General features: G+C 35.7%; 1 protein-coding gene across 2 annotated transcripts; it reads right to left on the reverse strand.

Annotated features, from left to right (window-relative positions):
- Positions 1 to 3,443: 3,443 nt before the first annotated feature.
- Septin1 (Septin 1) lies at positions 3,444 to 24,956 on the reverse strand. Of its 2 annotated transcripts, none has more exons than XM_089645625.1 (9): positions 24,822 to 24,956; positions 19,206 to 19,398; positions 14,328 to 14,458; positions 10,401 to 10,528; positions 8,900 to 9,017; positions 8,565 to 8,651; positions 7,654 to 7,814; positions 4,808 to 4,909; positions 3,444 to 3,747 (listed from the first exon to the last, which is right to left on the reverse strand). In XM_089645625.1, the coding sequence occupies exons 1-9, from the start codon at positions 24,843 to 24,845 to the stop codon at positions 3,630 to 3,632; spliced, it is 1,062 nt and encodes a 353-aa protein (XP_089501751.1). In that variant the 5' UTR covers positions 24,846 to 24,956; the 3' UTR covers positions 3,444 to 3,629. The 2 variants fall into 2 exon arrangements, with proteins under 2 accessions (XP_089501751.1, XP_089501750.1); XM_089645624.1 differs by having other exon boundaries at positions 3,444 to 3,759.
- Between the last annotated feature and the right edge of the window lie 439 nt (positions 24,957 to 25,395).

Raw genomic sequence — 25,395 nt, forward strand, 5'->3', positions numbered from 1 at the left:
TAACCTAAAAATCCAGGTGGATTGATTGCCTTTAAACCATAGTAAGCAGTTGAAAGCAGGTGGAAATGGATATCGATTTTCATTTTGATGCCCTTTGGTATAATTTTTTTCACTGGATATAATGTTATCATTTTTAAAAGCTACTGATGAAAAGTTTGTAATAAATTCTGACATAGACGTAATTTAAAATATTATTAAATTTGTATGAAGAATGCAAAAGTAACAAATAATATTATTTTAAATATAAGCTACTAAATTAAAATGTTTATCGAAGGCCCACAAAATTAGATTAATTGAGTTAAATATAAAACTTGGCATGGTTAACTTCGCAGGCGGTCTAAAGAGGAACTGACAATCGAACAAAAAAAATTTAAATATGGATTTTTTGTGTCTACAAAATCTACACTAGCAATGCTTCGAACTGCAAAGTTAAACATGTCAAGGTGTACTAGTTGATTTGATCTTCAATCACAGTATATAGTAAGTTTACAATTTTTGGTCTCATACAAATTTTTAAATTGAAAAAATAATAATGAAATAAATGCTTTTTATAAGTGTTCACTTAAATTTAACTAACATAAAAGAATTAATAAATATTCAAATCAATATAAATGCGTTAAAACAAAATTATTTAGGACACAAATATTATTATTTTCTATACCTTTTTTATAATGCACATTCAATTTTTAATGTTCACAACAAATTGTAAGTAGCGGAATAAAAAAAAAATAGTTCAATACATTACGTTTATTAAATCCATAATGTGAAACCCTCATATAAAGTTTACTAACAGAAGACTTGTATTTTTCCGATCTCTTGGAAAACCGTTATAAGAGAGGATATGATCTGAGATTTCCACGGCCAAAAGTTTTTTAGTTATTTATTTTTGGGGTATTATGCCATGTTGCGCTACTTCCTTTTTTATCTTTAGACAACAACTTTAGCAAGTTATAAGAGAGTTTCAAAGGTCTTATAGATTCTGAATATTTTCAATTAAAAAAATTATTTTCAAGGAGATAAAACAATAAAATATCCAGTTATGAAAAAGGTTCACAGAAACTTAGTTGATAAACAATTTTACACAATATTATTAGAACTATCTACAATGGGTGATAATAAACTCTCACTTAGAAATAATCTTATTGTTAAATTGATATTGAATAATAAGGCCAATCGTAAACGGAGATACTTACAAGTGACACGAGTTTTGGGCGCGTAGTATTTTATCCGCCATACTATTAGTGTTAGTGTTCGTACACGACGCATCTACTATGGGATTGATTTCATTTGCACGCTACTGACAGTGCTGGTAGCTCGCTAAAGACAGAAATGATATCTGAATGTTGAATTTGTTCTGGAGGTGGAAAAATATCCATGTTTATATAACTATAATTTACCGGAATACATTAAAAACGATTTAGCGGCGATGTGGATTGAGGTTGGAAAGAAAAGTCCATTTGACATCATTCTTATGTAGTTCCTTGACAGCGACGAATGCATTACGTTTTAACATTTATTTCGTTGTACGAGTGAACCCAAAATCTTCTTGTAGATCGTTTTTTATGCTTGTAAATATAAATATAAAGAAGAATCATATTGTCTTCGTTGCTAGAATCACTTGACATTGTATAAATTCCACGGCTGCACTTGAAAAATAGATAATTCGGATAGAACCGTGCTTGCTCCGGGCTATGGAAACAAGCTTTAAGTTTAAAGAGTAGCATACCGGTAGGCTACTTGTGGTTGCGTCACAGTCGCATAGCTTGTAAATATCTCTGTGTACGAAGGGCCTAATATGTCAAAGAACATAAAATATCTCTCAAGATTGTCTAATACATATAACTTCTAATAAAAAAATACTCTATTATCAAGGTTGAGGTGTTTTGCAGAAAATCAAATGTAACATTGTCATCAAATGGCCAATTGGCCATTTTGTTTTTTTTTACATTTGAAAGGTCCCGGTTAAACGCTGATTCTAGGTTAGTTTCAGCTTTCTACCAAATTGTGATCAGCATAGTAACATGAATAATTTTCCAAAATTGATTAAATCAAAAGCATAAAACAGAAAAATGTTTTTCAGCCTTCAGAGAGGCGCCAGAGAGTGGATCCTTAAGTTTTATTAGCCCAAACGATTCTGATTCTCAAATTATTCTAACAAGGATAATGTTAGAATGCTCGCGTGTTCTCTGGAGACCCATCAGCAGTCCACTGGTTAACCGGAACCTTTCAAATAGAAAAAAACGAAGCAAAATGGAGCGAATTGGCAATTTGACGACTGAGTTACATTTGAATTTCTGTAAAACACCCAAACCTAATTATACTTCAATGTGATTTTTAATAATAATTGCCACTGTAATATGATTAATTATTGATAATGAATGTTTAATAGTATAATGAATGCGATACATTTGTTTTATATTTGTAAGAAGATTTTGGAATCCATACTTTTGACAATAAATTTAAAAAGAGGAATATTTTGGTTTGAAAACCAGCTTTATTAGTTTCATGTTCAGACCCAAATTAGTCCCACCGGCTCCAGATAGTTGGGAGCAGTTGGGACTCTTGTCCGGTAATAACATTAAAAAGTCAGTGTTTAATGTGGCATTCGAACACTCGAAGGACAAGAAACTAAAAAATGTGGAAAATTTGGATAAATCATAAAAGTTTATTACACGAATCTTATGTTTATTTTTCCTACAACAGTTTATTTTAAAAGCCCAATATGGGATCAAAAGTCATCGGCCAAACTACGTTTTAATGTCCGACATCTACACAAAAACCATTTATAATAGTAACAAGGGAGATGGGACATGTACTTATTATGAAACTGCACACGCAAAAGAATCATCAACATCTTCCACCTATACTACTGCAAATCGCATCTATGCACGATAGTGCCCCGCATTTGTTTCTACCAGAGACATAACTTTCATGGCATAGTTGCTTTAATAGTACCTTGGCGACAGTCGGTGCGCTTCAATGCCGTATTTCCCCTTGTTTCTATTATCTATGACAAATAACCGTATAAAAAGGCGCAATCTCTACTAAATAGGCAAATTTTAATAATCCTTATAGCACTCCTTATTTAACCAGAATTTAATTTCGAATGAGATATTTTCGTCATATCTTTTTTAATTAATTATAAACCCGGCTTATTTCTACTGAATATTTTATTACTGCCAAAACTATAGACCTGATGCTCACAATCTGACATTGGATCATATTATGCATTTGCTTATTACGGTCCTTTTTATAAGTTACTAATATTTCATTTTCGATCACAAAAAATAAATATTTGAAAAAGAAACAAATATTCATTATTAGATTATGAATAACCTAAAAATATATATATGAACTCCTCCTACTAGATACCATCATTATAAGTGGAAAATATTAAAATGTTAAAACAGAATTAAGTGTATACATAATGTACAAGTGTATTTTAAATTATTTTAACCATTTTTCTGCATATTATATTTATATATTTTGGGCTTTTAAGAGCATAATATAATCCAATGTCCTCGATTGAACAGCGCTGAAACCAGAACAATGCTATGGGTGATTCAAACCTTGACTATTGGCGTCAGACCAGCGTGAAGTGTTGACACCGCTGCGGGGCTGGTGCTGTACTACGCCTGTCCGCCCTGCTGCTTCTGCAGGGTGATTTGTCGCTGCATCTGGTCCAGCATCTCCTGCATGCGCCGCAGCTCCGCTTCCTTCTCCTGCAGGGCCTTGTCGCTGTCCACACTGTCGATGGAACTGGAAAACACCAGATCTTTTTAATTGGGCATCCATGCAAAATTTCATGTCGATAGTTTGAGAAAAATTATTAATATATAGAGGAATATGCCATACTTCATTACAGTCCACTTAACCCTAGATAACTAATCGCTCGTCGAGGCGACGACGCGCTACTCGGCGAAATTCGAAATCACCTACTTCCCCCCGCTCCCCGACCTTGTCTCTTTCATTACCTTCCTAATTTGAGTAAACAGTGCAGCATGTGACGCGAGTGTGGCCACACGCATACTAGGACGTACCCTATAACCATCTCGTCGTCCGCTGGACGAAACTTTAGTTATAACAAACAATTTTTATTTTTAAGGTACGTACGTCATACATTCATATATTTATTGTTAATGTTGGCGAATCTTCTACAATAGAAGCTCTGGTTCCATCTACGTCAAACGTGCGTAAAATTTGCTACCTGTGTCCATCCAAGGCCCGGAGAATGACCAAACACCGTTGCACCAGATGTAGAAAGGCTATTTGTAGTCCACATAATGTTGACATGTGTGGTCACTGTGTAGACTGATATTTTGATATTAATTTGTACTTAATTTGTTTATTATAAACCTTACTTTTGTGCCATGTAACAAGTTCCTATCTTAATTAAATTTTTTGATTTATTTCTAGTGTTTTATTGCGTAGTCCACTCGACGAAAGTGTAGTTACAATGAAACAATGAAAACAGTTTAGTTATCTAGGGTTAAGAAGCATTGTTTGTTAAGTCCTTTGAAGAATAGAATTAACCCTGTAATTTGTGTTATTTCACAAATTACTCATTTAAAATAATATATTATATATTTGCGACACGTTCCAGCATGGAAGATATTCTCAGTATCACCCTGGTGAATACCACCATTCAGAATCGAAACATTGCTGAAATGGCTTTGGCCGTGTTTGGTGACCAGATCACCTTCCTCTCCCCCATCTATTTCCTTCAGCCTTAGAACATACCCTGATACTTGTGCCGTTTCACGCAAAAAAACTTATCCCGCTTTTAATAATAAAAATAATGACTTACGCATTTCTCTTGGGCATGGGGGTTCCCTTGGCCAGCCTCTCTGACCTGTAATTCTCGTAGTGGACCTCCTGGGTGACCTCTTGCAGGTCCTGCATGTGCGTACTGCAAATTCACATAAACATCCATCAGTATTGCATGAAAATGCAACTATAACTTGTCAGAAGTCAGTTAAGAAAAACTGAAGTAATGGTTATAGGAAAGGAACAAATTCAGTGCAACACTTCACCAGTTGAAACTGCGTGTTTATCATTACCTGATCTACGCAATCGTCGCATATGTGAAAGATCAGCGGCCATCCCCATTCGTGGATATCATGTAATAATTATACAGTATTATACACGGTGTCCGGAAACTCGTAGTACAAGCGGGAAACTGGTGAATCTACATCACATTTGGAGTCGATTTTGTAGTATATTTTTTTTTTATTTGAGCTTTCGTTATCGAGTAAATCGAGTTTGAAGTTGATTTTTTTTTTTTTTTTTTTTTTTTTTTTAATCAAATTCTTATAAATTATTACTGAAGATCAAAGTACCCAACTAATTAAAACTATTTGAAAGTAAAACAAATGAAGAAACTCGGATTTGAAGCATTATTTTGAAATCACCCTTCATTTAACCCTGTGTAATCATAAAATATTTCTGCTCTGCAGGGTTAAAACATCTGTTATTCAACCCTAAACACCAGAAAAAACTTTAACCCTAAAATAGCCGAAAAATGTATTTTTTTGGTTTTTTTTTTTTTTTGAAAATGCTCAAATCAAAAAACTTTATGTTTTTTTGGGTTCCCCATGTGGTGTAGATTCTCCAGTTTCCCGCTTGTACTACGAGTTTCCGGACACCGTGTATAACTGAACTGCCCATGAAACAATATTTTTTACAGTAGAACCTCGTTAATTCGGAATCCAAGGGACATCAAAAATCAAATTTCGAATTAACAAATTCCCACGTAATTCGAAATTTTATGAAAAAAAAAATATGCCGAAAATCGATCTCGGCCGCCTCTTCAAATCCGGATGGTATTTTAGCTGTAAATTCGTATTAATACCAATTATTTCTTTATTTTCGCGGCCGATTACCGTAGCGGCAGGCCCTTTAAATTCAGTTATTCGCAATAAATTCGTAAAAACGCTATATATTTACGCGTAAATCGAGATTTCGCTGCCGATTTCGGTCGCGGCCTACCCTTTAAATTGAGATATTCGTAAAAATAGGATATATTTCCGCGTAAATCGAGATTTCGCGGTAATTTTCGGTCGCGGCCGGCCCTTTATTTCAAATATCTGAATTAAAATTCGTAAAAATATGATATATTTCCGCGTAAAACGAGAATTCACGGCAGTATTCCGTCGCGGCCGGCTCTTTAAATTCAGTTATTTAAAATAAATTCGCATAAATACGATATATTTCCGTGTAAATCGAGAATGCGCGGCCGATTTCCGTCGCGGCCGACCCTTTAAATTCAGATATTTGATGTAAATTCGTAAAAATATGATATATTTCCGCGTAAATCGAATTTTATCGGCAGTTTTTCGTCGCGGCCGGCCTTTTAAGTTCAGATATTTGAAGTAAATTCGTAAAAATATGTCATATTTCGGTGTGAATTGAAATTTTTCGACCGATTTCCGCCGCGCCGTATTTTTTAACTCGGATATTCGAAGTAAAGTTAATAAAAATACGATATATTTCCGCGTAAATTGAAATTTCGCGTCCGATTTCCGTCGCGGCGGGCCCTTTAAAATTCAGATATTCGAAATAAATTCGTAAAAATACCATATATTTACGCGTAAATCGAGATTTCGCAGCCGATTTCCGTCGCAGCGGGCTATTTAAATTCAAATATTCGAAATAAATTCGTAAATATACGATACATTTACGCGTAAATCGAAATTTCGCGGCCGAGTTTCGTCGCGGCCGATCTTTAAATTTAGATATTTGGTGTAAACTCGTAAAACTACGACATATATCCGCGTTAAACGTATTTTCTCGGCCCTTCAAACTCGGATATTCTAAATAAATTTGAAAAAGTACGACATTCCAGTGTAAATCGATTCAGATTTACAAAATAATAATACTAATTAGGACGATGTTTAACCACGTAAAAATACATTTTTCGGCGTTTTACCGCCACGGCTGACTTTTAGATTCAGATTTACGAAATATTATGATTTATTTTCGCAAAAATCAAATTTTTTCGAATTACACGTACAAATTTTCGTGCGGGGACAAAAATAAATTTCGAATTACGAATTAACGAATTAAAAAAAAAATTGTATAAAAAAAATTTTCTGCGGAAATTTTTTTGGCGAAAATTTCGAATTACGCGTTTTTTCGAATTATCGGGGTTCGAATTAACGGGGTTCTACTGTATTTGTTTGGTGATAAATTGAAGATGTGTCCACTGACTCGGCATAATTATTTCCCTCCAATAGTATTCTGGACAATGAGGAATACATATGGTAGTTAGTCCCGGAATTTCTGCACTGAAATAAATCCCGGCTTCTAATATTACGTAGTGGAATCTAAAAGCTTTTCAATGCAAGCAATTCTGAAGTATCAAATACATAATATAGAATTATATACAAAAACACCAATTTAGTTATAATCCTTCTGTCTGACAATTAAAGCATATTCATATCATTAAGAAGAGTTGTAAAACTTAGAAAACGTAAGAATCTATTTTGTACTCTTTCAATGTACATGAATAATTTAATGTGGGTTCCAGACGGGAGAATTATACCGAAGTTAAGACCTAACAAAGGCAAAATATAGTTAGCCAGATTTTCTATCGTAGTGCTACTGACTCCAGTGGGAAAGAAGAAGAGCATGAACGGCTAGAATGATACTGACATGAGCATGGTCCTGAGCTTGATGAAGTCGCAGTGTTCGGGGTTCTCCACCTCCACCACACCCCACGGGTACAGGCGGCCCCGCACGCGGCGACCCTTCACCTCCAGCATGGCGGTTGCGCCGCACACGGCAAACGGTACAGCCTCCTTCAACTGTCGCACCTAAACAACAACATACACACCACGTTATATAAGTTGAGAGCAAACATGACTGTTGACGCAACTATTAATCTTCCATTAACATTGTGCTTGCAATTTTTCCCATCCTATTTTACCTACCTGTCATTATCTGACTATACCCACGTTTTTGTGTGACATTTTACAACAATAAAAGTGACTGTCAAACCAGTTTATTGATGGAGCCTGGTTGTTAAACATCTATTTGTGTTCAGTGCTGTTATTGATATCAACTCAGGGTAGAAAGCCTGTGCAGTGAATATATTCGGTTCCCTCAGTGTCTTTCGTATCCAACCTGGATGTTATGGAAGCTTGTGCATAAAATAAATTATATCTCCTGTGAGTGAAACCAACTATCAACATCTTTGAAGAACATCAAAGGGGTAAGTCGGATTCCTTCCTTACTCTATGTTCACCATCTCCAACCATAGTTGTGTCAACTTCAAAGTTCACAATTAATCGCCTATTGCGATCACAATGACTTTTATCAAGAACACTAGGAATCTCCTTGCGTGAAATTAATCCCCCACTTCAACCTACTGAGAGAGAAGAAGATTGTCATCGACCGCCTTCAGTAATCTTAGCCGATCACAGATGGCGTACCTTCGACTCGATCATTTCACCAGTGGATCGCCATCAACCCAGGACTAGTATGAGTTTCAAATATTGTCAGGTTTTTCGTAATCCGGGAAAGTTATCTTTCTTTAAAACAAATGAACAAAGTATTATTTATACCTGTTCTTTGTATTCTTCATCCTCGTCACTATCACAGTCTGGCAGCGGGTAGATCTTGATTCCGTTGGCTTCGATTTCACTCATCACCTGCAAAAACACATCATTTTTACATGCATTTGCTTGAGAATATGAAAATAGTATCAACATTAAAAAAGCAATGATTTTCAAGTATTTTGTTTATTGAAATAGATTATTTCATCAGTAGCTAATCGAGAATATTAAACTAAAAAAATATATTGATGACGTTTTCTTGGACTAGTCGAAGCATCATTGAAGAATTGAGTGCTCAAACAAATACCTTAATTTGATGTAAAACCGTTTATATAGTGACTTACCCTGTCCTTCAGCCGTTGAATTTCCTTCTTGGTGAGGACATCAGCCTTGGCGATCACGGGTACAATATTTACCTTGTTGTGAAGTTGCTTCATGAATTCTATGTCCAATGGTTTTAACCTGCAATCAACATTTCCAGTCAGATAACTAAATGTTTTATAGAGGTTGGATTTGACGCAAGGATTCTTGTCATTTTTGGGTATGTTGTATGGAGGGTTTTTTTAAGGAAAGGAAGGAGAGAAAGATCTGGGAAAGAAAAAGGAATGAGGGGTGAAGTAGGAATATGGTGGTCAGTGTGTCCAGGAGTGACAAACGTTTGAATTCATCCCTCCTTCTGCGGTGCAAGGTGAGAGTCCTGTTGGAGAGGTAAAATTATCTCCCTCAACCGTCTCTCCAAATCTACAGTGACTGTTTCGTGACGATGAATTGTTTTGACGCTTGTTCCGCTCCAACCAATAAGGAGGCTAAGATTCAAATTCTACCGGTTTGGATCTGCGCAGTGTGGCTTTGAGTAGACTCGCGCCGCCCGCGCCTGTGCCATAACGAAACCGTGATTGAATGACAGTTAGCCATAAAAAAACCTTACTGTGTACCGTACTGATGTGTATCCAATCATAGCCGGACTTTCAACCATTCCACTGCAGTGGAATAGAGCATTGTGTCTTGTTGTTCTTGTGGGTAGGTTTGAGTTTATAGTTTTTTAAGTTGCAGTAGTTCAGAACAGTTTAATTTAGAGTTTAGTATTTTAAATAAGAAAGTTAAATCATTTGTTTTGCATCTGTCTATCGAGCAATTAATGACTTGTCTCGACTTTACCGTTGTACTGAAAAAGAATGCGCTATCGGCCGTCACTACAGGCCTTGTACTGCCATCTGTGGTTGAGATTTTAAAACGATTTTGTGGCGAACGTAGACTTATCTCGATGACGCTGTTTTTCCACATAGGGGCTCAATTGTTGTAACACAACAAGCCAGTTTTGTTTTAAAACTGATTTGAAGTAAAAAAATCTATGTTTTATTGATGGGTTTGTTAAAATACAGACATGCAATCATTCATTCATGTTACCTCACACCTCACCTAATTCGAGGTGGGACACCATAACTTCTCATTTCAGTATTTGAGTACCTCATACAAACTCATTCTGAAATCGTGTCTTACCCAACACTAGAAGAGAGTGTTGCATAGTTTTGGCTCCATCCGAATGGAATGAAGGAATAAGAAGAATAAAGTGAAGAATGGTAGAAGAACTCGGGGATGCCCGAGGAAGACATGGCATAAACGACCGGGTGAATCAATTCTCGTGTCAGGTCAAGCCATGAATAAGACTATGTATGACTGTAAATGAATCAAGGAGAGTATGTCAAGAGAGATTTGTATGGCAGTGGCATCACTTTAGCGTTTTGTGAAGCAAATACTTGGGATGGGTCATGTCAGGAGTCTAAATAATAGAAGAGTGTATATGGGACGATGCATGAATGTGAATGAAGCAAGTTGTTGACTTACCCGTGCCCGAAGGGGGAGATGAAGTAAAAACAGCAGTGGATACGGTTGTCCACAATGTTACGTCGGTTCAGCCCGCTCTCGTCCCGTAGGAAGCGCTCAAACTGGTCGTCAATGTATTGAATTATGGACTGGAAGGATAAAAATAAACATTATAATAGACGGTTCACAATATGATACAATATTTTTTTTGTTTGTTTGATACTGTATTGGTTTTGGATGTAAGTAAGATGAGGTAAGAGATCCTGAGGCCACGAGAGAAATAATTTCCCACAGGGCCTATTTCATTTTTGGGGATGCAGCCTGGAGGGTTTTTTTGAGGAAAGAAAGGAATGAACCGGTGTCTTGAAGCGACTAGATTGTAGAGGAGGGCGGAATCACAGGACGGAAAATCATTCTGAATATTATACCATTGCCAAAAGTTAAAACAATTTAAAGATTTGTCCATTGCAAAAAAAAAATCATGTTTAGGGTGAGTTCTAGCATCTTGAAATTTGAAGTTTTTTTTCTATCTGGAATTTCTAGACCAACCCAACTATTCGCAGATGGCAACACTATTTCTACCAAGAGCTACGGAGCTTCAAAATATAATATTTAAATGTCTAAAATAAGACAAGACCCCAAAATGGTGGTCGAGGAGTAAGACCCTCGACCAGCAATCCGGAGGTCATGGGTTCAATTCCAGGCGATGTTTAAATTAATTTAAGTATAATATTTATTTAAAATAAAATATAGAGTATATTTGCAACACATTCCAGGGTGGAAGATACTTTCAATACCAACCCTCGTGTAAGACCACCATTCAGAATTGAGAAATGACTTTAGCCTTGTTTTGTGACCAGATCTGAATAGTTACGTACTTCTCCAGCATCCACTTCCCCTCCCTACTACTTTCAGCCTCATAACATACCCAAATTGGGGATGCCATAGTCTCACTGGCTCAGGTTGGGAGCAGTTAGGACTCTTGTGCGGTCTAATTTTGCATAGACGCAATGATAGTAAAAAAATTAGAAGGTCCCCCTTGAGCATATTGACAAATCTAATAATTCTTCCGCAGTAGAGGACTTACACCGACACGTTTCTGTGGACTGCTACAAGCAGACGTCAGCATAACATTGAAAACTCCCCAATAACCATTTCTGGAAGTGACATCACTCCAAAAACGTGCATCAAATTACTGGGTGTCAATCTGGATGCTAATTTTTCCCTTAAAACTCAGGTGAACAGAACTGTAAGCACGGGGTTCTTTCAATTAAGGCAAATTAAAGCAGTGCGGAGAAACCTGCCAACAGAGGCGACTAAATTGCTAGTCAATTCCTATGTTGTTTCACGTCTAGATTATTGCAACGGAATATATGCAAGTCTCCCTAAATGTCAAATCAACAAATTACAATCCGTTTTCAACGCCGCGGCAAGGCTTATCACCGGAGTATCTAAATACTCCCACATTTCAGAGCATCTCAAAAATCTGCACTGGCTCAAATGTCCTGAAAGAATCCAGTTCAAGGTATGCTGGATGGTATTTAAGTCACTTAACGGAATGGCTCCGGCTTATTTATCAGAATTGTGTATTCCAGAAGATTCCAACTCCCGACAGTCAACCCTTAGGTCAGCAACGTCATCAGCTATCGGAAGGTTGAAGGAACCAAAGCGCACACCAGATACTAAGTTCGGTGAGCGTGCTTTTGCCGTGTCAGGACCTAAAGCCTGGAATGGACTGCCACATGATTTGAGAATGATCGCAGACTCGACAGAATTTAGGTCTAAACTTAAAACGCACCTTTTCAGACAGTCGTATCCATAATTTCAGAAACCTCCACTTTCACAGTTGACGGCAATTTAAATTTAAATTAACAAAATGTAAAAAATACTAAAAATAAAATAAAATAAATAAAAATAATAATTAAAAATAAATAAATAAAAATGATAACAACTAACAATTTGTAGGCTTTTAAGACAGTTAAAATACATTTAAATTAAAATAAAAACTATAGCAGACTTAAGATCATGCGACGACCAGTGTTTTTTGATATAGTGTCCTCTGCGTGCAGTTCTATCTTTTATAAGCATAAACTTTTTAATATAAGTGTGTTTGTTGGAAGTGACTTGCCAGGTAAGTATGTTTTGGTATCATTTCTAAATAACAAATGTAGATCCTAGGAAATAAATTGTACAGCGCCCTTGAGGTGATTTTTCACAAAAACGGCGCTCTACAAATTATCCAATTATTATTATTATTATTATTATTATTAATATCTTTATTGGTAGTTTGACCTTTTCCACAATTCTTCTTGTCTAAAAATTGTTATGGCATCAAAACGGTAAATGTTGCCTTATCCAAGAAACTTCACAACAATAGATGTGAAATGCCACGGACATAACCTACTGTACTTTACCTATTTAAAGGTAGATCTTATTCTCTGTACTGCCGTACTGAATATCTAGGTCAATGAATGCTTCCAACAGAAGAAAAGAAATACAATTATGGGCTGAATGCCAAAATAAGATACATATTATAGCATTAGGAGTTGAAGTGATTTGCTTGCATATCAAAGTTGCCAAAATTTTATTATGTAATTAATCCGTTTCGTGATATACTAACTAACGTGTATCCGGTGTTGCTCGACATTTCTCTACGCTCTATAAATACAATATGCATGTTTTATATATATATGTTAACCTTCCGGAAGAATTTCTCTAAATGATAGTGAAAACCCTATCAAAATCCGTTGCGTAGTTTAGAAGAAATAAGCGCACAAACAGACAGACGCGGATAGCGATTTTGTTTTATACTATTTAGAGATGGGGATATATTACAGGAATCACAGCCAGATTAGACACGATTACAGATTATATCTCTTGCATTAAGCATGTGTCAAACTTCTTACTTATTATAGTAAAGATAAATAATTTACAGTTATAATTAACTGATTAACATTTAAAAGCAATTAAATCATAGTTAGTATTGACTGAATATGTAGCAGTTAATTTTAACAATAATTTTTTTTATTTTTTAAAAAGAAAGACAAACATTCCCAAGTAACGAAGAACCCGAAAATATTTTAAAATATCCTAAAACCACCACAGTAAGCGGAAAATGTTGCTTGTGTTGTGATGGAGGCCTTAGCAGAGGAATTGACCACACGACGCCTAGGTGGGTCCCAATAATAATAATAATATTTGGATGATTTATATAGCGCTGTTTTTGTGCAAAATCACCTCAAGGGCACTGTACAAATATATAATACATTTCTACAATGATCTACAATCTATGTTATTACTAACTATATATGGAAATAATATACAGCACAATACTTACCCGGTAGGTCACTTGAGATTAACACTTAATTAATATTAACTAATTGTTTATTAGCGAAATTTAGATATAGGTTTTGGACATAATTGGATATAATTGGACTTTCTCTCAAGAATGGTATTTTTAATTTAAGGGTATGACAGCTTAAAAATAAGTTTTTAGTTTAGACATGGATTCTGTTGGACGTGTTATGGATTTTAGTTCCTGAGGAAGTTTATTCCAAGCCTTCGGCCCCCATGCTCCGAAAAACGCGATGTCAACTCAGTCACCGACCGGTCTATTTAATATTAATTATTTAACGGTTAATATTAATCCGTTAACAGTTAAAATCAACTGATTCACAGTTAAAATGAATTAATAGATAGTATTAACTAAATAACAGTTAATTCTAACTAATTCACAATTAAAATAAACTAATAGTTAGTATTTACTAACAGTCAATAAATTAATTATTTCACGGTAGGTAAATATTAACCATCTTGCTAATTAGATTCTTATTAGTTTTTCACTGTTCCGACCTTAAGCGCTGGGTTATATTTATACCGCATTTATAAGTAGAGTAAGTATTTCACAGTTAATATTGATTACTTAACAGTCAATATGAATGAACTGACCTGGAAGCAATCGGTGTTATCGATGGCGTCTCCATATCCAGGGGTATCCACCACAGTCAGTCGCAGCTTCACCCCGCGCTCCTCAATCTCCACCGTGGATGCGTCCAGCTTCACCGTCTGATTGGTCTTTTCTGGAATCGGACAGAACAAACAAATCTCCATTACAATTTGCTAAATTAACCTATGATAAGACGTAGACAGTTTTTAAAATAGTGAATTATTAATGTTAAGAACAGACAGGCTCATAGGGGTGAGGGGAACAAACCAAGCTGCGCAGAGCACAATGGAGTCCCTTTCAAAGATTCGTCAATAAATCAATCTGAGTTTACAAGCAACTCGCATTGTACTATCACTATTTAATCTTCGAAAATAAAATCTGCTAACAATGATTGGTCCTTTCTATAATGTCACTCGCTCGCTTCATAATAAACGTACTTGAGAATCCCACATCAGGCGACAAAGGTTTGGCTCAAAATCGAATGACACATTTATAAACGTGTTAAAAATCTACTCACCTCGCTCATTTTTGCCGCTATGCAACCCGATTGAATAGCACATATTAGATGGTTTGGTTACAAATGAACATTCAGACCCTGGGCAGTGCAGCCCCAGAATGGACTGCGCTCCAAACCGTTACCTTAATTACGACTGATGTCTTGGTTTATTCTAGAACACCCAGATTTTGCGTTATGGCATGTATATCTCTTTCTTGGTCTGTGATGTTTAGTATGTTTTCATCAGTTTTTTTAATCCAATCCAATTTATATTTGCTAAATACTTTAAAATTAACCAGACCTAAACCTGTGAGGAAAAAGAATTCCGTCAGCTCTCGGAAAAACCGGGGAAATTTTAAGATGTTTATTATACCTTAAAATTTAAGGCAAACATAAATGAGAAACTAAAACATGGAAATCAGGAGAACACTGTATTTAGTATGTAGCAGGAAAGCATTGTCGATATTTTTGCAAACTATAATATCTACAATTGAATCTTAGAATTTTGAAGGACTATTAATCTCTAAATAGTATAAAATAAAGTCGCTATCCGCGTCTGTCTGTTTATGTGCTAAGTTCTTCTAAACTACCCAACGGATTTTGATATGGTTTTCACTATCATTTAGAGAAATTCTTCCGGAAGGTTTATATACAGGGTTTTCCAATAAGAGGTGTTATTTTGATATACAATCGTAAAAGATCAATGGTTTCGTTGCTTGTATGGCACGTAGCGCCGTCTTGTTGAAAGTAAACGTTGTCCAGATCAATACCATCCGATTCCGGCCATAAAAAATCATTAATCATCTCTCGATAGAGATCCATTCACCGTAACTGTTGCTCCAGCCTCATTTTCGAAAAAGTAAGGTCAAATGACTCCGCCGGACCATAAACCGCACCAAACAGTCGCACGTTGAGGATAGAGATGCTTTTCAACAATAACTCTTGGGTTTTCCGAGCCCCAGATGCGACAATTTTGCTTGTTGACGAAGCCACCGAGGTGGAAATGGGCCTCATCACTCAAGATGATTTGCATTTGATTCATTCAAGTGAATTTTAATAATTTCAATGCATTGTTGAAGGGTGTATCGTTCCATTTTTATTAATGGCGTAGTTTCTACTTGTCAAATGTCAAAAAATGACAGCTTCAAAAGTAACATCTACCGAAATAGCGAGCTGTTCAAAATAACACCTCTTATTGGAAAACCCTGTACATAATTTTTATAGAAAGTAGATAAAAGTCGACGTTTTATAATAAACTAAAAAAAAAATTACGGTGCTTACATTGCTAACGCTGGCTAAACCTTATGAAATACAACGAAATAATGTACTACGGAATTATACATCTAATAAATCCCTACAGAAAAGTCTGCGATGGTATTTGTTTATCTCCTAAGGATAACCCCCAGCAACGCCGGTATACGTCAGCTAGTGAATAGTAAAAACGATTAGGGTTAATATTAGTGAAATTTAATTGTAATTTCATTCATGATACCTGCGGCAGGTCCAAATTCAGAAACAACTGTTTACTTTGTACAACTAATTGTTTACATTTCCAAAAATGCTAAAGCAATTAAGCCATTTAATCATGTGACATTATCAGCAAGATAATCACAACACAAAGAAAGTGTCACAATATTGTTATTGACCCAATAAACAAGTCATTGTTTCAGAACCGCTTGTAGACAAAGTTTCACTTGTGATTGGAAAAATGATAAATCAGCAATGTTTTGGGTAAATATAGGAGAATTCAGAAATCTTTTTGCAAATACATAAACATTTCCGAGTTACAGATATCTAGAAAAGTGGGGATTTATTTCAGTGCATAAATTCTGGTACTAACTACCATATGTATTCCTCATTGCCCAGAATACTTATGGAGGGAAATAATTATACCGAGTCAGTGGACATCTTTAATTTATCACTTTAACAAATACAAAAGATTGTTACTGAGACAGTTTAGTTATGTATAATAAATATGTAATATGATGCACTATTCCTGTATAAAGTAGTTAACAATAATATTCAATGCCCAGAGTTGCTAAATAAGATTCAATTCAATGTACCTGCGCGTTCAACACGCTCTTCTGTCCTGTTCAGGGTGGATCAATGCAAAACTAACTCTAAGCAGAATTCTTGCCTAATCAGACTATGCAATAATTACAATAGCGTATTATCCAAGGTGGATATTTTCAGTTGCGAACTTACCAAATACAAGAGGTCCATAAAAGAATATTTCTCTGATGGTTTGTTAATAATGTTATGTCTCTATTGTTTATATTTCTACTATGATTTGATTTATATGTACAACCACGGCTATAAATGTATTGATAAATGTTTTGTTTTGTAAATTTTTCGTTTTATATAATCTTTTCTTTTGTATAAATTTTTGAATTCATATTCCTTTCTTACAAATTTAATTTACTTATTCCTTATTATGCTGTCTCAGTAGAGACAAAGTCACAAGGAGGAAATCCATAATTGGTTTATTTTGGCTTGATTTCCCGAAAATTGATAAATAAATAATATGTACTGTATTCATATATAATTTTAACTATTTGTATGTAAAAGCCTCAAAAAAGGGCATTAGTAAAGTATCAAATACAGAAATAATATTAGATTGAATAATGCTTTCCATGAGACTGAGGAAAAAACCTTTGTCACCAATTTAGAATATTAAGAGATGCACCTGACTTACTTTAACCAGTGATTCTGGACATAACATGGAGTAAAAATTATTAATTAAATTTTGGTCTCCGTTGACGTTTAGTGTTGTTTTCAAAAACAAACAAAAAATGTCTTTTACATATCGTCACTGGTAACTTCTGGGTAACCGTCCAACCTAACGGGTCTAACGCCCAATACCTACTGATTTTGTAATATTTAACTCACCAGAGACAAAATGTCATCTACATTTTTACTCCAAATAACCTCAGGAATCATATCCAGCTAATAAGTGTTATTCACAGTTGAAATAAATGATATGAGGCTTTTCCATAAATAAACACAGTTCTATGACTTTTGAAAATCGGAATTACGACACTTGATGCGGAATTTGCGTAGCACTTTTTCACACATAAAATAGGATACACTGGCATTCGAGGGGTTGAAGTAAGTCAGGTGCGTCTACACCTTGTATAATAAGTAAGTACTTTTGTGTTTTTATTTTGGGATGATTAATTATTATTGATAATTATAATCATTATTTAATTTGGGTTATTTTTATTCACTTTTAAAATTGTTAACTTTGATGCAGGCTTAGTTCTAGTTAGGGCTGCCACCTCTCCGGGTTTGACCCGGAGTCTACGGGTTTGAATGGTGCATGTCCAGGCTACAGGTTTAACATCGATATCTCCGGGTCAGACCGGGCGGTGGCAGCGAAGCGACAGACGACCGTCACGGCGGATCACAGCGCGGAGCGCGTGACTGTCTGACTGAGTGAATGCTTGATGAATTTAACGGTGTCAAAATAATGAGAAACATAAATTTTTTAGGCCTTCTGATCAGGATCAATTACAATTACAATACATACAGAAATATTATGATTTTGAGGATTCTGTATTCAAAATCTTTTCCAAATTCCATCTAACAAGTGCAGTAAGTTACGAAGATACTGTGGAAGCTGTCGAATCACATGGTTTGAAAAATGTCGACGGAGATAAACTTTATGACGAGACCCGAAAATTAAACCAAGTATTTCCTCAGTTCGTACAATCTAGTGATTCAACATTACCTGTTGATTTACGATGGGTTCAGTTATTCAAAGTCATCTCAACCTTCACCGAACTGCCAAAAATAATTGGATAAATTTTTCAATCCCTATAAGCAATCCTTTTGTTGAACGCGTCTTTTCTTTAATGGGAAATTTGTCGACATACGAGCGAAACTGCTTGTCAGTGGACATGGTGAAGGCAGAGTTGATAGTGAAGATTAATTACAATATGAATTGCCAAGAATTTTTGAAGAAACCTGAGCAAGAAAAGATGTTTAAACAATCCCTTCAGAATGAAAAATATAGTTTTATGTGTCAAGCTTGTCCAAGTCAGCTTAGCACTAGCTAGGTCATTTTTATTTTTAAAAAAACATTACCAATGTTAATTTACCATGACATTTTGCCTTAATTAAATAATATTACATATATATTATATACATACTCATACTTTTATTTTAATAAAAAAAACTATATTTTAAAGTTTTATTTTAAAAAAAAATTATTTCTAAAATCTCCGGGTCTATTCTTTTTAAAGGTGGCAGCCCTAGTTCTAGTGAGGTTAATAATTGGATTGTAAAACAACAAATAAACATAGTACTCAGGTCAGGTAGGGGGGCTTTTATGAGACATTGTATTTAAAAATACAACAAATACATAAATGAATGGCAATCTTACCGACAGCGTCAGGAATAACCCTCTCAGGATACAGGTCGGTGAGGAAGAGAGAGTTGACCAGCGTGGACTTGCCCAGCCCGCTCTCCCCGACCACCATCAGCGTGAACTCAAAGCCCTTCTTCACTGACTTGCGGTGCACCTGATTAGGCAGGTTGGCAAACCCCACGTAGCCAGGCGTCTCCATGCTGGAAAACTGCACAAAAATACATGATTACTCACTGAAAATTAATACACTCTGAGGGCTAATAGGATTATTGCACTGCCACCTCAGGAGCCCCAGCACGGTCGATCGATAAAACCCTATATCAATACACTATTGATGAAATCCATCATATGGTTATTAGTTGGAGTTAGACAGTGTGTGCGAGCATGGACAGCAATAATTGCTATAAAGTATTCCAACAGCCGGTAGAGAAATTAAGCGCGGCGCCTTCACTGTCACTGAGCTTCGGTTAACTGTTGTACCGGACAGCAGATGGATGTACCTAATAATTATTAAATAATTAAGAAAATGAATATTCTGATATCACACATTTTATGATGCCGAATCCTTTGAGGCTTATCTCGCCCGATGAGTCATATTGATAAGATTTTAAATCACCTTACACGTGTCATATCGCCAGTTTAAGGATGAATTACTGACAAAACTGTGGGACCTTAGTAATTAATTCTCGGCGCTATAACGCATTATAATATTCTGTTTAGATATAAGAATAATTATAATAAGGTATTGAGGGCAACGAGCGGGCTGACGAACTAGCAAGGAAAGGGGCGAAAGCACCACTTGTAGGATCCGAACTGGCCGTAGGAGTAGCAGCTTGCCCCACAAAATTACATATTGATAGGTGGGTCAAATCCCAGCACCGCAAAGAATGGGAGAGGGCACCTGGAATGAGACAATCCAAAGTACTCATAAAAGGACCAGACCCTAGACGAACCAAGAAACTACTCGATATGGACAGAAACTCACTGAGGGAACTGGTAGGACTATTAACGGGACACTGCCATCTCAGGAGACACATGCAGATATTGGGAGTGGAAAACACCAACAGATGCAGGAAATGTGAAGAGGATGAAGAGACTCCAATTCACCTATGGTGCCAATGTCCTGCCCTGGTGGGAACTAGGTCAGATACCTGGGAAGACATACAGTAGAACCAGAAGACATAGCCACATACCCAATGACAACCCTGGTGAACTTTATTAAAGGGACTGGGTTGTTGTTAAAGGATTGAGGTAAAAAGGGAGATAGCACAATGGGCCTATGGCCTAAGTGCTCACGGGAACTACGTATAAACCGTCTCCGCTTTTAAAAAAAATAAATATATATACATATATATATATAAGAATAATTGCTCCACATTAACACATGTAGAAACTGTATTTTAACCCAATAAATACGCAAACAACTGGCCCAACCATTCAGTTGTCCGATGACATTCGCGAAGTTGTGTTTCATTGCAAATCCTTACCCAAGGTACCCCCGAGAGGAAACCGGCATTTTACAGTTGATGTCACTGGCGTAGGTGTCCAGTACAACTGTCAATATACATTTATGAATAATATCGTTTGCTATACAAAATTACTGGCTTATTAATGAACAGTGGCAAAATAACAAAGCTTGTAGAATTAAAAGACGACGTATACGCGATCAATTGAAACAAAATTTAGACAGTTGTTCAGAATATCACATGTTATGACTAAGGTAGGAGACACTTTACGCTATATGCATCATGGCTTGGCCTATTTCAGCACATCGCTCGCCATACACTAGCAATGGGAATGTATGGCGAGCGATATACCATGAAAATATAGCGCGCTTATAGCGTGGTCTGTCACAGGCTTTCAGACCTCATTGACCAATGTACTCCCTTTTTAACCATTTTAATAAGCACATGAGTATTTAATATTATTATGATATCTTAGTAAAAAAAACTATGTACGTAAATCGATCTTTAATCAATGGAAAGGCTTCGGGTGCAATATAATAACGCCTACAGATTGATGTTGGGACTTTCCAGGCACTGCATTGCCTCCTCAATGTTTACAGAAGGGCGAGTTCCAGGATTTACAGCTCTATTAAGAACCAGGATTGCCGGACTGTGGGGAAGGATAAACCATTCCAGAAATATTCTTATCATAGAATCCCGCCTGACTTCAGGATCGAGCATTGAAGACCATTAGAGAAAGATACTTGCTCCCACAATCTTAGATCCGATGGATTCCCGTGCTTCTCTGCTTTAATCTCATTTTTTATTTTTATTTTTAATCTATTTTCTTTCAAAATGATGAAACCAAGTTGGCAGTCTTTGAGCGTAAAAGAAAATGGATCTTACAGGATAAAGATTAATCATAACCTCAAAAGTTTTATAGAGCATGAGACCATTGTAAGGTTCTGTAGGTCCCGAATACAGCGATGGGCTGGATGTGTAGAAAGAAAGCCAAATGATAAGACACCAGAATTTATATTAGGTTGGAGAATATTACCGGATGCACATCACCACCAAGAGCTGTAGGAAATGTGAAGAGGGTGAATAAATGCTCGTGCATGTACGGTGTCGAGTCCTGCCTTGATGGAAAGAAGCCTCAGATACCTGGGGAGGTATTTGTGTTGTGGAACCAGGATACATGGCCAAACACCCAATGAAAACCACGGAGAACTTTATTAAAGCAGAAAGGGAAACCTATGAAATAGTACAATGGGTCTATGGTCTGAGTACTTACAGGAACTATGATGATAGTGCTCATTTCAATAATAATAACCTAGGTCGGACATAACAGTTCAATGTTTTCTAGTAAATTTCAATGTGTCTTTACTTGGCGTGACCTGATTTTACTATAAACTTTCTTTTACAGACATGATTCTTTGGAGCAGTGATTTCCAAAGTAGGTGATATGGCACTGGGGGTGCTGGGAGATCCAGAGGCCTCGGTAGATCGAGGGTAGGAGCCTCAGGGCAAAAAAGGGGCAGTACGGGATTAACACTAATCAAAATAACAATGCTACTAGATAGATAGATAGATACAGAAACCAAAGACAAATAACAATCAAGCAAGCAAAAACCTCTACTTTTAAACTATAGTTGTAGTTCATATTATAGCAGTATTGTGTGTATACCCACTCGGTCATAAAAATATGTGTAAGTCACTATTTACAAGTCCTAGTTGCAAGTCACTAGCCGTTAATTTTAGTTAAAAGCCATTAGCTACAAGTCTTAGTTGTAAGTCGCTAGCTATTAATCTTAGTTATAAGCCACTAGTATAAGTCGAAGTTTTTTTTATTTATTTTAATATTACATTTAATTACAATAATGACATATTGCTCATCTCACTGGGAGTGTAACGCCCGTGTTGAGATGGCAATTTACAGAGTGATTTTTAACTCGGTATTTGTTTACACAATATTGTGAAAATTCCAGATAAAATAAAATCAGTATTTTATTTTATTTTTAAATTATACAATTCAAGAATGAATGTAGAAGATGAAGACGAAGCGAGAATAATTTTAAGTAATTAATTAATAAAATTTCAGTTTGACCAAAATGCTTAGTATACACAGTAAGCACAATTTTTTAATATGTTATGAAATTTTATTGGAGGTAATCAATGATTTTAATTTTAAAGGAAGTTTTGGTTTGTGCGTTTCGGATGTCAATAGGTAGAGAATTGAATAGCTTAATAGCATTGTATTTTAAAAAAAATTGTCGATAGGAGGTTAGACAAACTGGGATGCTAAAAGATTTTACATGTGAATATCTCAAGGCTCTAGTGCTTATTCGTTCTTCATACATATGGATATTTTTAAATTGATGAAGCAGTATATTTTTTGAATATATTTTTTTCAGGTTAGGAACATTTAGTGTCTTAAAAATAAAATCAGTACTCGTTCTTAACGGGACTTTTAGAATAACCTTCAGAATTATTTTTTTAATCTTTGCTATGGCTCCAGGCAAGTATGTGTGGCACTACCCCAACTGATAATACAATAAGTTAATATATGTATAAGTCTATTATTGGTTAAATGCATAAATTAAGCTATTAAGTGCCCATGAGGTGATTTTCTCATGAAATCGGCGCTATATAAATGATCCAATCATTATTATTATTATTAATGTTACAAAAATAGCCCAAGCTTCGTTCCACATAGGAGTTTGAAAGAAATCTTCAGAAGAATCTGTGTTTTGGACATTCGGCAACTCTATGCCAAAAACATACTAGCATACCTATTTAAACACAGAAATGTTTTTGACAATGTCCAAACTGCTTGTGATACTAGAACCAAGGGGCATAATCGACTTATCCTTTCAATAAAACAACTTTGTTTTTTATTGTCATTTAGTTGTATCAAAGGTTGTTTTTTTTAGTGTATTAAAAACAGTAATCTTAACACATTTTGGCCAGGTATTTTTTGCGCTGGCGCTATGCTAAGTCCGGGAGAAAATAAATCGCCGCTATATCTTCGAAAATAATTAAAATATTTTAGTAAAAATTTCTACATAGTAACTCAGCATACCCAAGCTATAAAAGTACTAAACGAAAATCGAATAGGTATATTATATTATTTGAAATGCAACTCAATTAACTTTGTAATATGTTTATTACGGTTCGCCTATCGGTATTTGCTAATACCTGCTTTCTTTAAATACGCCCAACATCTCTCACTCGCTTGCACATAGTAGTCGTGTGGATGTGGAACAGAGAAAGAGATTCGAATTGGGTTTCATGGTCATAAAAACCATCATTCCAGGAATTGAATTATTTCACTAACAAATAATATACTATCCTTTTGTTGAAATACGACACGAAAATAAATTTTAAAAAAGACTTTACATTACGATTCGATAATTATGTACATATAGTTCGGAAGAGATTGGTATATAATATTCATATAAGAACATTGAATAATTCCGTCTTTTCTGCCATTGAAATGAGGCCGGCGCAAAAGGTAGAACTACCCTTCCCGGCCTTTAGCATCAATCGACCGAACGGGTAGAACTACCTTACCCGGCCGAAGTGGGTTTAATAAAAAATTACCCAAAATTATACATAACTTCATTGTTTATTTTGTATTTTTATAACTGAAAAATTTCATCCAAGGAATCTTTTCCTACATTTTATTGTGCCCCCGTAAAAATTCACTGGGGATTTAAATATAATTTTTGTGACTCAAATCAACCGAAGTAACATCTGGCTTGAGAATGATTTGAATGTGTGAACTAATAGTCATGCATCATCTAAAAAAAACTTTGTCAGATAAAATTTTCATATAAATTGTTATTTTAGTAATAATATACTATGTCAAATTTAATAAATTTAACAACATAAATTCGAGGTACACAAAACTTACATTTTATAAAGAGTTGCAGTAATGACTCATAAAAGAGTTCTAAAATCTTTGTGGCATTTTTATTATTACTTTTGGGCTGATATTACAATAGTTTAGACGGAAGTAACGACGGCGGTATTTCTACGATTTCGACAACGCCTTTTCGGTAACAGTTGCTTTACTGTATATGCGAAAAGTAGAATGAATTCCTGAACGTACAATACACAAGCCGTGCTTCAAATGCATAATTTCCTGTCAAGATAATACGAGAAATACCACAAATCGACTTACATTTTTAACTGAATCACTCGACATCCTGGTTTTGCGGTTCTGGACACTCTTTCAACTGGCTTTTTATTTATTTTTTAATAACTTTTGACAAGTTGGGGAGATCGACCAAAACACAGCGACCAACGATTGACAGCCGGGCAGCGAAATCGGAGAAATTTATCGGCCAATGAACGCGCTCCGCTGATGGGTGTAGAAATACTAGAGATGGTCGATATTCCTGTCCCGGTTACTTTGTCCCAGTGACTTTGATGTCACTGGATCGCCCAATATTATTTTCTGTAGAACCTGATATGTCCCTAGGTATATACATGACTTGAATTCACAGAAAGACCAAAGCGAACACGTGCTCCAGCATTTGTCTCTGTGATTTTACACGCAGATGGAGGCGGCAGTTCGAATTATTAGACCTTAAGTATTTACTGAATAGTTTCACCGGTATCGCAATAAAAATTTAGAAAGCCAACTCAAGCAATACACCCATTAGTCGGCAGATTTAGCTCTAGACCCTCATCAAGTCGTAATCCGAAATGGGTGTATTGTTAAACCAGCGACCCGGCAATAAAAAACCTTCGCC

Source organism: Hesperophylax consimilis, chromosome 22 (assembly GCF_061612785.1).
Source record: "Hesperophylax consimilis isolate HC1 chromosome 22, BYU_Hcon_1.0, whole genome shotgun sequence".
In the NCBI taxonomy this organism is placed as follows: Eukaryota; Metazoa; Arthropoda; class Insecta; order Trichoptera; family Limnephilidae; genus Hesperophylax; species Hesperophylax consimilis.